This window comes from Tiliqua scincoides, chromosome 3 (assembly GCF_035046505.1).
Source record: "Tiliqua scincoides isolate rTilSci1 chromosome 3, rTilSci1.hap2, whole genome shotgun sequence".
NCBI lineage: Eukaryota > Metazoa > Chordata > Lepidosauria > Squamata > Scincidae > Tiliqua > Tiliqua scincoides.
The window spans coordinates 99942663-99958703 of NC_089823.1; the positions used below are offsets into that span (position 1 = coordinate 99942663).

The 16041-nt window shown below is 43.7% G+C and overlaps 1 protein-coding gene across 1 annotated transcript; it reads right to left on the minus strand.

Moving 5' to 3' along the window:
- Positions 1–267: 267 nt before the first annotated feature.
- On the minus strand, positions 268–10503 carry LOC136645093 (protein-lysine methyltransferase METTL21E-like). Its single transcript, XM_066621344.1, has 4 exons — positions 10431–10503; positions 5041–5198; positions 2310–2427; positions 268–689 (listed from the first exon to the last, which is right to left on the minus strand). The coding sequence occupies exons 1-4, from the start codon at positions 10501–10503 to the stop codon at positions 268–270; spliced, it is 771 nt and encodes a 256-aa protein (XP_066477441.1).
- Positions 10504–16041: the final 5538 nt, after the last annotated feature.

Sequence of the window (16041 nt, forward strand, 5' to 3'; positions counted from 1 at the left end):
AAGAGGGGAGGAACCATGCACACCACACCATGATCTCCTTGAAGGAAGGGTGGCATAAAAATGTCAGTAATGCACTTTGCGCTCTCAGAAAGCACTATACAAATTTTCAGTATTACTAATAGCAGGCAGGTTTAACCTTCTGCAGAATGCCTGGAAAGGCTTCTTTGAACCCCTGAATTCTGCTATACACAGCTTGAAAATCCTTGCATGTACCAAACTAGCATATCAGTGAGAGATTTTAAGACTGGTTAACAAGCTAGCTAGTAATCAGGATGCAGTCACTGGTGATCCTTGCACCCTGTGCCTTCTCTTGGACTTAAACAGGGTAATACTTAAACTGGGAAAATCCGATATTACTTCCAGCTTAAACAGCTTTTGGAATGTGTCCACAAACTGGTTTTCTTTCTCCTGTCGGAAGCGCATGGCCCAGATGATAGTGGTGTTCTCCTTGCACAAGTGATCAAAGGTGAGCAGGAGCTCATCCAGGTAAGGGTGGTGGTACACAACATCAGCAGCCAAGATGTAGTCAAACTGGCACTGAGACCTGGGGAAGTTCTTCTCCAAGTCGACACCCCAAGAGAGCTCTTTTGCTTGCGGCTCATGCTTGCATCTCGCCTTTGTGTTTTTGACAAGGTTGTACTGAAGGTTTCCCAGCAGTTCAGGCAGGTCTGTTGCAGTCACACGTGCACCTGTGACAGAGGGGAGTCCCAGAATGAATGTTGTCCTTGAGGAGAGGAAGCAGGACATGCTTCTATGGGAATTCTCAATAACATGATTCAAAGCCCTGATCCATTGCTTACTCACCATGACAGGTATTGTGTATGCCCCACTTCTCCAAGAACTGAGAAGACTGGGGTAGAAACCTGCTTTCTTTGCAAATATGTAAACAGAGCACAAGCAAGGACAGAAGGCATTCTGATGAAACAGTCAGAGAACATCAAGTTCCCAGAGAGAGACACTCCCAAGATGTTGGACCAAGACACTGTCGGACCAAGGTGGAACCAACCAATCTGGACAATTAACCAGCACTCTGCCTAATGCAGGAATGATTGGTCAGAATCCTTCATAATATTAATTACAGAAAACACTTCTTAATTTACATGCAGTTCATTCATATGTGTAGCAGGGACTCACCCAAAATTTGGTGGAATTCACATGTGAACTGTTGATGATTGCAAAATTTTTGAATATCTGAACATTCAGAGATCTACCAGTGAATGCTGGTCAGTTGCAGTATACTGGTATACTGCAGTATACTGGTCAGACAGTAACCCAAAAATTATAGTTAACGTTCACTGGTATGCATTGTGCAAAAGTGGGGTAATATATATTGCTTTGGGGACAGTCACAAAATTCATCTGGGATTATCAATATTAACATGTCAACATTCTCCGGGTTTTGGACATTTAATGTTTTTAATATATGTATCTAGTTAACTATTTGCATCTCTCAGATTTCCTGTTATCTCTGTTAAATACGTATTTAAAATATTTTAGCTCCCCTTGTAACCAGGACCTGCAAAGCAGCAAACAAAACCATTCAAAGCCTAAAACACAATATAAAGACAACTAAAAACACACAATAACCACAGCAAATAGCCGCCTTGGGGGAAAATGCTGGGTATACACACACTAAATAAAGGAACAGCAGCAAAATAGCGACAGAAGCAACAACTGATTAAAGACATTAAATTGAGAAAGCAATGTGAAATTTTAAAAAAGTTTTTAACCCTTGCCAGAAGGCCAACAAGAAAGGCGGAATTCTTAATTGCAGAGAGGAGGCGTTCCACAGTGGCACCACCACAGAAAAGGCCCACATTGCCGCCAGCCTAGCTTCAGTCGGTGGTGTGACACGAAAGAGGGCCCCGTCCAGATGACCTTTACAGACAGTACTAAGATTCAGGCTGCACAGGCACTTTGATATAATATTATATTGGGAAACAGCCACAGCTCATTGCATGCAGAAGGTTCCCGTTTCAATCCCTGACATCTCCAGGTAAGGCAGAAAAAAAATTCCTGTCTAAAACCCTAGAGAGCCACTGCCAGTCTGTGTTGATAACCTTGAGCTAGATGGACTGATGGTCTGATTCATACAAGGCAGCTTCTAATAACATATAAAAGTTTTAAACTGATTGCTGCCTCCTATAATTTTGATTTCACCTGAATAAATTGATATAACGAGCTGGGGAAAGGATTAACTGGCATTTTTGTCTAAATGACAGCATTCACTCTCACAGAAGTAAAACCTGCTGGGGACTTCTTATCAGCCATGTTAATTCAAAACCCAGCATAGCCATTCAAACTACTCACCAAGGAAGCTGGCTACAATAGAGACCAGACCTGTCCCAGCTCCAATTTCAATGACATTTTTGTCGGTCCAGTTATAGCGCTTGGCATTTGTTTCCAAAAAGTGGCACAGAACAAGAGCCTGCGGGGGGGGGGGGGGAATAGCAGCAGGTGGATGGGGGAAAACAGTAGCAATAAATAAAAATTGTTTTCATTAGCAGCAAGAGAAACTACAGCTGTAATTCAGCAAGGAAGCTCAATCATGAGAATGATTGACCAGATAAAGGTGGCGGAGAATTACCTCAGTGATTATATGAACAAAAATAATTTTTGACATGAGAAGTATTTGTCACATGAAAAATTAAAAACAAAACACTAGTTTCTTTTTATAGAGTATTTTTCGAAGCTGTAAAGACCCTTTTACATGATGAATTAGAGTTCTCGTTTCCCAAAAGCGCACTCCTTAGTAGACTCCTTATAGACTCCATGATGTCTGCTCTAGGGAAGAGTCATCAGCACATAGAATCCTTGAGCAGCTGCTGGGGCCCAAGAATCCTGGCAGGGTTGACCACTAATCCCTACCCTTCTTTACATGTTTTCCTCTCAAGCAGGCCTCATGGTTGGCAGACATTCTCTTTGACCATAATATCCTGGAGCTGTACTATGTTGGGAGCATGATGGAAAATTAACATGGTGGCTGCCCGTCACTAGACACTGAAAGGACGGTTATTGCTGCTGCCACTGAGTCTCCCCGGAGGGCACTTTACCAAGAGTTTCCCAAGCCTGGTTTTGCCTCATTTTAAATGTGGTGTTTAGAACATCAGAAAGATCTAGGAGTGGGGCGGTACACTACTCCCCTATGTACGCTCCCCAACCTTAAAGCCACATTCTCAGAGGAAATTGGTTTTGCGGGATTTAAATGCTGTGACTGTTTGAAATGCTGTAGGTTTCACACCAAATAATTTATAGCGCTTTGCTTCAGATAGCCAAGCTCAGCTAAAGAGAGGTGGGTGACCTAATCACTAAGCTGCTAACCTCTGTGCTGCCACGGCTGCCCTCTTAAACACCAAGTCAGTTGAGTTATGTCCCTTTCCACAAACACTCCTGACAATGAATTGTTTAGTATGATATATAGAGAGCCATGTCAAATCCGTCTTCCTTTTACCAATATTCTCTCTTCTAGTTTTCCTATCAATAAAGGAGTGAGGCAAGGTTGCATCCTTGCCCCTCTTCTTTTTAATTTATTCATAGCCGATCTTCCTGCCAGCTTAACCACCACCTCTCATTCCTTTCCTGTAATAAATAAAAAGCCAATTCCGATTCTTCTTTATGCCGATGATACAGTACTTCTCTCACTCACAAAATCCGGTCTTCGTGAGCTCATTTCCAAATTTCAAGTTTATTGTCATTCAAATGATCTTGTAATTAATGTCAACAAAACAAAAATTATGGTTTTTTCCCGCTCCTGGGCTCCTTCTATATGGTCAATCAACTCCCAATTTTACACTCAAGTTAAATCTTTTAAATATCTAGGTTTACATTTTCACCATAATTTATCATGGATTCAACATAAAAAGTCAGTTATTTCTTCAACAACTACCCACCTTTTGGCTATAACAAATTTTTATTTTAATGCAGGAAATCAATACATCCCAGCAGCGATTCAAATTTTTAAAGCAAAAATTATTTCTCATTTATTATACGGTATCCCGATATGGATACAGGCAGTTTCTAAGGATTTGGATCATATTGCTTCTTCCTTTTTTAGAAAGATATTAGGTATTCCTAATCTTATACGGTTGTCCACTATTCTGTTAGAACTTGGTTTACACCTTCCCTCCACTTATGCCTGGCTTTTTACCTTTAAGTTTTGGTTAAGGATTCATTTATCTCCTTCCCCTGACTCTTTAATTACAGAATTAATGAGTGACACGTATATCTTTATTTGGTTTAAAATAGTGGAAACTAAACTCCACTCTATTAACCTATCAGTAGAATTACTTGCTGATCTAAACTTATCTCAAGCTTATAAAATTATCAAAGACCACCTTTTTCTAGCTGAATTCAATTCTTTAAAAAATTCTCTTAATTTGACCTGTTCCCCCCTTTCCCTAGGTCTTTTTCCTCAACATGTTGTTGTCACTTCAAACTATTTTTTTCACCTCACTAATCCTAGACTGAAGAGAGCCTTCATGCTCGCTAGACTCAACATATTTCCCTCAGCTGTTCATTATGGTCGTTTCATGCGAGTTCCTCGCGAGAAACGATTATGTTTATTCTGTGGGGAGACCCCGGATACTCTTTTACACATTTTGCTTTTTTGTCCCTCTCATGATTCTCATCGTAGGATTTATCTAGAATCCTGGATTTCTAATTTTCCCCCTCAGGTATCACCCCTTCCCCAGTTGTTGGAAGACTCTATTGCTCCCTTGACGTATTCAGTGGCTAGTTTCCTGGCCTATATATTACAAAAAACGCCGGACTTTAGTTCTATAAAATCTTCTTTAAAATTTTTGTAGTCACCTTTTTCCATCTTACACCTGTTTTACTGAAAGGATAAGGTTGTCCCTTCTGGCTCCTTTTCTTTCTAGATCCTATCTCTTTTTTCTCTATTTAGTTTTCCTGAACTAGTCTAGTGGATAACGGTTGTATTGTTCCACTTTGTTGTCAGTTGTTTGCTGTAATATTTATAATGCCAATAAAGGTTAACTAACTAACTATATAGAGAGCCCATAATATTGTTTGACTACTATACCGAAGGCCAGACTACAGCTCCATAACTGTCAGTGGCTTCTGTAATCTTTATCTCTTGGCCAACAAAATGGAATCCTTCCCAGGGTCGTGTGGTTATCAGTGAAGGGCAGAAACATCTTCCCATGATTTCTGCAACTATCTCCTCATCTCCATTTTGTCCTAGTAATAAAACAAACAAACAAACAAAAAAAGCATACAATATATTGAGAAGTAGAGCTCAACTAAGATACCTTAATGATCCACAGCCCAATCCTCACTGGTCATTAACAGTGTTCTTCTGCTGGTGCTTGCCATAAAACAGTCAGCACACGTTGTCAAAGGCGCTCTGGTAGCACGCTGTTGAAGCACCAATGGGAAGGCTGGAGCCTTCCCAAGTGCTCTGGAGCAGTGTGAGGCCAACAAAGGAAATAAAGCCCAATCCTGAAGAATGCGTGCCGGCTCACCACCTGCACGCACTGTCACAAACATGCTATAAGGCACGCTTGCAGCAGTCAATGCTGGCCCAGTGCCAGAGCAGGCTCAACATGAGCCCCCTGCCACCTGGCACTCCATGAGAAGCACCAGGTGGCAGAGAGGTAAGTCGAGGCGTGGGGGAGGCGTTCCGGACTGGGGGGAGGGTGAGGAGAAGACGTGGCGGGGAAGGGAGGGGGTGGGATCCCAAGCCCTGCGTCAGACCTCTTGGACTGACACGGGACTGCTTTACTCTGAGCCGGCTAAATAGCTGACACAGAGTCAAGTAGCCCTGTTGCAGGGCCGCTTACCTTATTTGAAGGAATGGATGTCCCCTTCCCCCAAGGAGGCGTCAGGAGCTGCTAGCAGCTTTCCAGTGCAGTCAGAGTGCCATGACAGCCATATGGCGCTGCTGCAGCCCCAGGCACCAGGCAGCTCAGGATTGGGCTGCCAGTAGGTGGGGGACATGGAAGAAGGTGGGGGAGAATGGATTGGGTCCAGAATGGGTGCACTTTCGGCAGTGGCCACCACATCCTAACTTCCTCCCCAGACCCAATCCTGTGGCGCAGGTCCACATGGACCTGAGTCAGCTATTTAGCTAGCGCAGGTTCAAGTAGACCCCCCCCCCCATGACATGCAGGTTTAGCCCCAGGTAAGGCAACAATTATTTCTTAGCCAGAGGAGACTTCCTGGACCACCCTTCCACTACAAGATGCAGCAACAGGCATTTTGGTGCTGCTGCAACAACACGGGGAATCAAAAGGATTGGGCTCCCAACCACTAACCTTTATATGGTCAGGCTGCCCTCTCAAACACCAAATCATGTGAGTTATATCACTATCCACAAATGTTCCCGACAGTGAATTGCTTCGTATAATATATGTGGCTGGCAGGTACTGCTATCCATCATACTTGCCATACATAAAGCTGTGATAATAGGATTTTATTTCTTCTTCATTCCGCACCAATGAGAAACACAAACCCCAAGACAAAAGTTACAGTTCAAAACCTCACAGAGGGAAGAATGGAGGTTTAGATCGAATACTAGCAGGAAATCAGCTACCTAAATTAGCAACCTATAAAAAGAAGAAATACTTTCACCCTTGTAAGCACCTAAACAACTTTAAAGGGCGTGGGGGGGACCACAGGGGCAGCGGAGATAGGGTTGCCCCATATCAGTGGTGAGGGGGCCTGGAACTGATACCCCGCAGATACTGGGGGATGCCTATGTATCCTTTTTGAGATGTGGCGACCAGAACTGGATACAAAACCCCAGATGTGGCCTTACCATTGATTTGTACAATGGCATAATACTATTGGTTGTTTTATTCTCAATCCCTTTTTTAATTATTCCAAGCATGGAATCGATCTTCTTCACAGCTGCCACACACTGGGTCAACACTTTCATTTTGCTGTCCGCGAGCACCCCAAGATCTTTCTTCTGATCCATCACAGGCAGATCAGGGGCTCAGGCCCCCTTTCTCACTGAAGAGGAAAGTTGCCTCTTCCAAATGATGTTCCAGTGCACTGGATCAGTAGCAGTTATTTAAAAACAACCATCCATCTTAAGGTACTAACATGGTGACTTTGCCTCCAACGGGAACAGGACAGTGGAGGTCACATACCAAGGTGACAGGGCTTTAGACTGAGGAATCAATCTGAAGCACTTTCAAGCAGCTGCAATTGGCTCAACTACGGAAATCCTAGAGTGAGGCATTGTGGTCATGTAACACATGCTCAGAGAGGGTTTGGCTTTTTGACAACATAAGGGGGTTTGGCTTCCTGAGACAGAAACTACATAAAATAGTGGTGAAAGCAGTTGGGAATTGACATACAGTATATGGAGCTTTAGCAAAGCATTTCCCAAACATCCATCACTGACTTTAAGGTACCAGAAAGCCAATATGGGTCCTGCAGAACTTTGGAGCCAGACCACTGTCCAGAAAGTACTCTGTGAAAGCACACCAGCAGATTTCGTCACTATGAGAGTCTGTTGGTAAAAAAAAGGGGGAGGGGGGACAACTCCACAGCCTGCTGCTTGAAAAGCATACTAGAGGCCTTTCTCAGATGCAGGCTGGCCTCTGCAGCTCTCCCTCGCCATATGACCTTGGTTAAGCAAAGCAACAGGCTACAGCTGGACCTCGTGTGCAGGAGGCTTCATACTGGCCAAAGAGCCACTTGCTGGTCTTGCTAGCCACAGAGCCAGTTGCAGAGCTCTCGCCTGCTCGTCAAAGGGGCTAAGGTTCTACAGACCTTGGCTGTGAACCTGCGGCCCCACAAAAAATGCTTCCAGTTGGGCCCGCAACTCTGAAGCCTGGTCCCACCGGCTTGTATCATTTTCTATGACCCCTCCCAATTCCTTTAGTCTTGCACAAGGCATATCTCCTCACTCCATAGTCACACAGGCACCTTGAGGTCTGGTCTCAAATACAGTTGTCCTCAGAAGTATCTCTTGTTCACCCTCTTAAGGGGTCCTCTCAGGTCACTGAAACTCTCCCCCCCCCCCAATAGGGCTTTGCATGGGTTAGCAGCTCCTTGCCTCAGAGCTGCAATCAGGTCAAGCGAGGTCAAGACTCGAGCATTCTCCAAGATCATTGCAGGATTTCATCAAGGCATAGATATGGCTCATGTAAACCTGATTGTATATACAACACTAAATATGAACAGTCGATTAACAGGCTGGGATAGTGATGCTTGTGAATATTCCGTTTCACTCTATCAAACCCCTCCCCAAATCCTATTAACTGAATTGCCACTTCATCAAGATTTCTCACACTAACACGTTCCCCACCTTCTACTCTTTCTCGCTTCTATTTTAAGGAAAGCAAAACCTGTTAAATGCTGAGTTCACATTAACTCTATCATCCTTCGGTGGATCTTGTTCCGTTCTTATGCAAGATGCCTTTTCTTGTCACTGTTTCTCATCACATATCTGGAAAACCAAGTCTCTCTGTGTGTATATGCCTTCCCAGTAAAGATTTTAAATCATGAGATTTTTTTTCTTCACTTTCAAACACAGAAAAATGAGCCCCTTGCAAAACGTTGGGGGAAAGCAAGCATTAATCGGTCGCATTAAATAAATGATATCCTACAGCAGGGGTCTCCAAACTTTCAGAGGGTCGCATGAAATATCTGGTGCATTGCTAAGGGCCAGAAAAAAAATTTAAATATAAAATTTAAATAAATAAGAGATGGAACTTAGTTGAATGAATAAATGAATGAGTGGGCTCATTAACTCAGCCTCTCCGGCCCTCAGAACACCCTTCAGATGAAATCAGAGCACAGCTCCGGTTACGTTCAGTCAGGTGGACCAGAGGCTTTCAGGGGACAAGAGGCTGGCTGCAGGCCGGATAGAGGCTTGCTGCAGGCCACATCTGGCCCCCGGGCAAGGGTTTGGAGACCCCTGTCCTACAGGAAGAGCCACTCCTTTGCAAAGAGACTTCCCTTCATAATCACTTAAAATGCATTACAATCCTCCACCTTAATTATATTCTACACCTCTCTAAGATTAATTATAACTCCATGATGTCCATTATTAATGATATCACTATGCACATATCTGTTTCTCTTCCCCATTGCACAGCTCAGTTGGATCTGGATTGATGGATCAGTTCAAAGTCCTGTCTTTTTCCCACAGTGACCCACCAGGTGCCTCTGGGAAGTCCACAAACAGGAGAAAAAGGCACATTTCTGCCATTGCTCCTCTGAAACTGGTACACAGAGATATACTGCCACTGAACCTGGTGGTAGCACATTCTCATGATGACAAGGAACTACTGATAGATCTATTCCCTCTCTCTCTCTCTCTCTCTCTCTCACACACACACACACACACACACAGGCACCGACATCTGAAAGTGATAGAAAAGTTTCAAGTGCAGTTTCATACATTACATATTTTAGGAGTACACTTACCTAGTAGTAAGGCCCATTGATCTCAAGGGGACTTCTGAATAGACATTTATGGGTTTGGGCTGGTAATATGTACACTTTGAAATGTGAAGCATGAATGCATGTGCTTGCACACAAATGTATTATAAAGGTACGCTCACTAGGGTTGAATCAGTGGCAAACCTGCACTTGTCACTGCCTGAATTGTGAAACATCTCATAAAAGACATAGGATTGTCCCATTTTAGTCTTGCAGTGTGTAAGGTGTTTCTTCCTATGTGTGTTGGCAACCTTCAGTCTCGAAAGACTATGGTATCACGCTCTGAATGGTGGTTCTGGAACAGCGTCTAGTGTGGTTGAAAAGGCCAATTCGGGAGTGACAATCCCTTCCACACTGCGAGCAAGTGCAGTCTGTCCCTGGTCTGTCTCCCTGGCTATGGGCCTTCCTTCTTTGCCTCTTTGCCTCAGACTGTTGGCCAAGTGTCTCTTCAAACTGGGAAAGGCCATGCTGCACAGCCTGCCTCCAAGCGGGCCGCTCAGAGGCCAAGGTTTCCCACTTGTTGAGGTCCACTCCTAAGGCCTTCTGATCCTTCTTGCAGATGTCCTTGTATCGCAGCTGTGGTCTACCTGTAGGGCACTTTCCTTGCACGAGTTCTCCATAGAAGAGATCCTTTGGGATCCGGCCATCATCCATTCTCACAACATGACCTGGAACTTTGTCTTGCCAGGTGATGCCAAGAATGTGTCGGAGGCAGCGCATTCTTCCTATAAGCTGTGGGATAGTCATATAATTATTTTTAGAGGATGACACAGATTAGTACACTGCAACAGGATAAATGTTTGGAAAGTCTGCTTAGATATGAACTCACAAACATGGTCTCTGTTTTGTGTGCACTGCCAGCTTCAACTTCAACATTGGAGTTGTGGTGTTGGCACACACTGACATTTTCTATATAGTAATGGCTAATACACCACACTGAAGCAAGTGTGGGGAATGTTTTCCTGAAAACCAAGCAAGACACCAAAGAGAAGAGGAGGGAAGAGCATTTACCTTCCTTGTGGTTTGACTTCTGAAAGAATTCATTTGATACAAGGTGCTTGTGTTGTGTTGATTTTGAATCCATTTCTTTCAGCGAACTGGACAACTTAGAAACACATGTATAAAACAGAAATTAAAACAGAGCACCCAGACAGGAAAGAACTATAGTTTGTGTACAACTATAATAAAAACTAGAACTCTTGGCAATTTTTCCTTCATTGGTCATGCATTTGAATTCAGGGAAATAAAAGGAAGGGTATTATAACTACTCTCTGTTAGTCAACAGCCACTAATAATTTTTTGTGCATTGCTTATAGGTAGGCTATCATAGCAGAAGGGAAGCCTAAAATACTCACCACATTAAGCTAAAGTTTTTGTTTTGTTTTTTTTCCAGATCTTAACAAATTTATTTGGCCCCTATAGAAGAATTAATGAAGTGTACTGCCATTCCTCATCGCCACATTTCCAGTGTAATAAATCTTTCACAGGCCCACACTCGTGCATGGCCATCCCTAGAGCACTGAAGACCTGTGCCTGCTTCTTACTGCTGCCCAGCAAGTCAGAGTCCAGGGAGATGCATACTGAACAATTGTGGGGGGAACAGTGGTGATAGCAACATCAGCAGACCTTCTTCTTCCAGTGCCATTTTATAATTTCTGGATGTTCTGTCCCAACAGCACTGGGCCATTTGGGTCCTCGACCAGCTTACTGGGAGACAGAGGGTTGCTGAGGCAGGAGCAAGTTGTACTCTTGTTTCACAACACATTTTTCAAACCCTGCTGCTGTGCCCTCCTCCATCCCTAGCTAGGTCAGCTGGACGTCCAGGGCCCAATAGGGATGCTTACCATGAGGCAGCGGGAGATGGCAGACGTGAGTTCTCCTTTGTACCTGTAAATACAAATATGTGTTAATTATGGATGGGGATCCATTCTGCAAACCCCATTGTTAGGTGCTTTGGTCAGTGCCTGGACAACTGCTAATGGTTGCCACTTCTGCTCCAGAATGCCTTGTGGAAGCCCTTTAACAACCCAGAATGCTTTGCAGAGCCAGAAGGATCACAGTTATCTGCGTTCTTTCCAGAGAAAGCGCCGACGGAAAGTGCGCAGACTTTTGAGCCAGCAAGGAAGAATGGTTGAGCTGGTAAGGAAGCTAGCCCAGTGAGTTTGGTGGGCCCACCACCAGATATGTGGTCGGTCAGTCCCTGGAACTTCACTATGTGGCGCGTACCTGTACAACACTGATGGAGGACTTTCACCCACCCATTATACTGTTTGCAAGCACCATGGGGAGGAGAATAACTGGTACATATGCACACTTTCCAAAGCATGGAGGAAAATACCATTGGGGGCAGAATGGAAGCTATTCCTGGATTTTTTTTTCAATGCGATGTTATGTCAATAAGCCCTGTTAAAAACTCCAGGGTTGCTTTCAGTAGTCACCGGGTGATTGATGCAGATTCCTAGGGACTTTATATCAGGAATTCCAGAAAGTTGCAACCCTAATTAGGGTCCTCACTGGCCCTCAAGCCCCATGCCCCCCCCAAAAGAAAAACTGGAACAGCCACTGAACTGTTGGCATTCACATACAAGTTTCTCAAATATTAGAATACCTTAAGAAAAATAAGAAATATATCCATTTTTGAACATATTCAACTGAATAACCATAGTTCCAGGCACTAGCGTATTGCATCCTGGACAATTGTGTGATGGTCAAATGCATTCTGGTCAGTGGTGTCCCTGGACTTTGGCATCTGGTTTTTTGTTTCTGTGTCCCAGTTATTTGCATCCCGCTATAACTGAACAACCATTGTAGGCATCCTTCAGTCTCGGAAGACTATGGTATCGCACTCTGAATAGTGTTCTGGAACAGAGTGTCCTCTCCAGTGCGCAAAGCCTGGGTAAAGCAGATATGGAGGACAGACTGTTACCCATGCAGCAAATCCCCCCTCTCCACGTCGCTGAAATGGTCCAATGGAAAGGCAGAGGCCAATACGGTTGGTTCCAGCGACGTCGCAGGAGTTGCCAGAACGTGACTATGTTCAGCCGTGAACTGCCTCAGGGACTCCAGCTCCGGATTTTGCCTCGAGGTTGACTCCTGAAGCCTTTTTCATAACTGGATGTAGCCAGAAGGCAGTGGAGGTTTGGGATCAGAGTTTTCCTTCTCTCAGATGAGCTGCCTTCCCAGGCTATCAAGTCCCATCTACCCGGTGGCTGTTCAGTCGCCTCTTACGACAAGTACAGCCAAACTGAGGGCCTATTCTTATCCCCAGCCCTCAGGGGAAAACTGAACAACAAACCCCATGTTATATATCCTAAACCTCTTATCCCAGCTGTAACCCTAACTCTACCTTTGCATTTCAAAAATTAAAACATACATCTAATACAAATATACATATACTGGGACACAAATGTCCAGGATGAAAAAAGAAGGGATATACTAAACATTCCCACAACATGGATTTCTTTTTCTAGGCACTACATGTACTGCAATCATTTCAATTATCACCACTACAGCCATTTCTTTTAGTTAGTAATGCTTTCCTATTCTATAAGCACAGAACAATTTAACTTGATTTAATTGACATTTCCTCATAAAAACAGGACCAAAAATGCTTGTACAATCACTAAGAAACCAAAGTTCAGTTGTGTATATACATGAATTGTAGACTTCACAATATTTAATTTTGTAGAGACAGAGGGGAATAAAAGATCACCAAAGAATCTTGGTGCTCAAGTGACAGCATTGTTGAACTACACAATCATTCTGAAGCAGGGAAAGCATTCCCCTTGTGGTCTCCTCTCAAAATGTTACGCGAAGGACATCCCCATAGGGTATGATGACCTGCAGTCTAAAACAATCCACAGAACTAAGAAAGGTTAACTTTGTTAGCTGACCAATTATATTTGCATGTGCGTTATAGTATGACTGAAATGCTTCAGATAAGAACAGTTCCATTTCTAAATATGCATCCTAGGAAAGCCCTTCAGAATAATTCAAACAGTACTTTTAATTGTTTAAAAAAAACAAAAAACAACTCTATCTAGAATCTTAATAAATCCACAGCAATGCACTGCATTCAGCAACATACCAAGCACTTTTGTTTCAGATTTTCAGCATGGAAAGCTATACTCGTGCACCTCCAAAGAGTCCCCCTTACACACACATGCTGGTTTGTTCATAAATAGTCCTAGAGAGAAAAGCCGTGAAGTCATAATGCAACCAACTAGCAGCCCCCCCCCCCACTATAAGGAACTAACAGCTGCAACACAAACAAAGTGAGTCCACGCCCTGAATTTCATTGGGGTGGAAAAATATCAACAGGCTTACATAAGCTTGTGTGCGATTTCCTAGAAGAGATGCTGATCTCGTATTACACAAGGCACATACTCCTCACTAGTCTTAAATTAGCAAGAAACTGTGTAATTAAAAAAACAAAACCTACCTTAAGTGTACTGCTTTTTTCCCCATAATTTTACATTATTTGAAACAAAGAGCACAATATGCACTTTTGATTTCAGAGCGAGACATAGGCAGAGCTTAAGAGTATAAGGGGTCTGTGTGTAGCTTATTAGCAGCATTCAGTAGTGTATCTAGAGGGGGGTTAAAACAGTATATATTGCAGGTGCCACAGTGTACCATGTAAGCGCCCCTCCCACTCACCATCTGAGCCATTCCAGGCAGCTACAGCAAAGTGCAGGTGGCTTGCCAAACCAAGCAGTATCTCCTGCACATTGCCATCACTGCCTAAAATGACTGAGTGGGTGGGCCACTTACATGGGCACATTGTGCCGTCAGCAGTACTTACTGTTTTGCCCCTCCCCCTAACTACACTACTGGCATCATATCTAGTAGTAACATACTATGTTTGCATTTTTTCTCCCATCTGATTCTTTTTTTCCAGTCACCCTTCCTTCCTTCCACACACACAAGAATACCAGCATGACTCCTGGATAGACATGAACATTTCTCCCATTAGGGCCATCTCCCAACCAAGGCTATCTATGCAATTTTTCAGGAATTAGTTTTGTAACAGAGGATAGGTGCAACTGTCATACCGATCAATAATGAAGACATCGTCCTGGGGACTTAAGAAGGGATCAGTGGAATTGGGCTGTGTTCAGCAACAGAGATTAATGAACAGCACACTGGCGAGATGAGATATGCCCTATAAAATCTCATGGCTGAGACGACGGATTTGCTACTGTTATGAAATACTATACTTGGCAGACCGATGGGGCAAATCTTATGAAGGTCACTTTCAATGCTCATTCTTCTGAGACAGGTAAGGTTATTTCTTGGCATCTCACCGTTTGAATGGTTTGGGCTTTCAGAGGATAAAATATTAAGCACCAAAGGCCTTTCCATTCTGTAGGAGCATTAAAAGAAGCTTCCTGGGGAAAGATATCTACACTTCTCAAATGTACAGTGCAGTTAATCTCATTGCTTTACTTGTTCAGTTCAGTTCAGTTCAGACAACCTGTTAAAGTTCCATCTTTCTTCCAAAGGAAGCTACATTAGAGCAGGAAGGTGGTGCAGAGAGGCTTAACTCCTTCTCCTTTGCTCCACCATACTGCTCAGACAGAGCCTGTCACAGGCTACTTTAGTGTGTGCCTACATGTTTAAATCCAGTTTTGGATTTAGGTGTGGCTGCTGAAGGTCTCCTCAGCATAAAGGGAACATAAAGGGAACCGCTGCCAGAACAGCCCCTCCTGACTGAGGAATTAAGTCAGATAGAGGTTAAAAGAGAAGATGTTTCAGACCTCATTGATAAATTAAGGATCAATAAGTCACCAGGCCCTGATGGCATCCACCCAAGAGTTATTAAGGAATTGAAGAGTGAAGTTGCAGATCTCTTGACTAAGGTATGCAACTTGTCCCTCAAAACGGCCACGGTGCCAGAAGATTGGAGGATAGCAAATGTCACACCTATCTTTAAAAAGGGAAAGAGGGGGGACCCGGGAAACTATAGGCCGGTCAGCCTAACATCTATACTGGGTAAGATGGTGGAATGCCTCATCAAAGATAGGATCTCAAAACACATAGGTGAACAGGCCTTGCTGAGGGAGAATCAGCATGGCTTCTGTAAGGGTAAGTCTTGCCTCATAAACCTTATAGAATTCTTTGAAAAGGTCAACAGGCATGTGGATGCGGGAGAACCCATAGACATTATATATCTGGACTTTCAGAAGGCGTTCAACATGGTCCCTCATCAAAGGCTACTGAAAAAACTCCACAGTCAGGGAATTAGAGGACAGGTCCTCTCATGGATTGAGAACTGGTTGAAGGCCAGGAAACAGAGAGTGGGTGTCAATGGGCAATTTTCACAATGGAGAGAGGTGAAAAGCGGTGTGCCCCAAGGATCTGTCCAGGGACCGGTGCTTTTCAACCTCTTCATAAATGACCTGAAGACAGGGTTGAGACAAAAGGAAATTTTTCTTTACTCAGCATGTGGTTGGTCTGTGGAACTCCTTGCTGCAGGATGTGGTGATGGCGTCTGGCCTGGACGCCTTTAAAAGGGGATTGGACAAGTTTCTGGAGGAAAAATCCATTATGGGTTACAAGCCATGATGTGCATGTACAACCTAATTTTAGAAATGGGCTATGTCAGAATGCCAGATGCAAG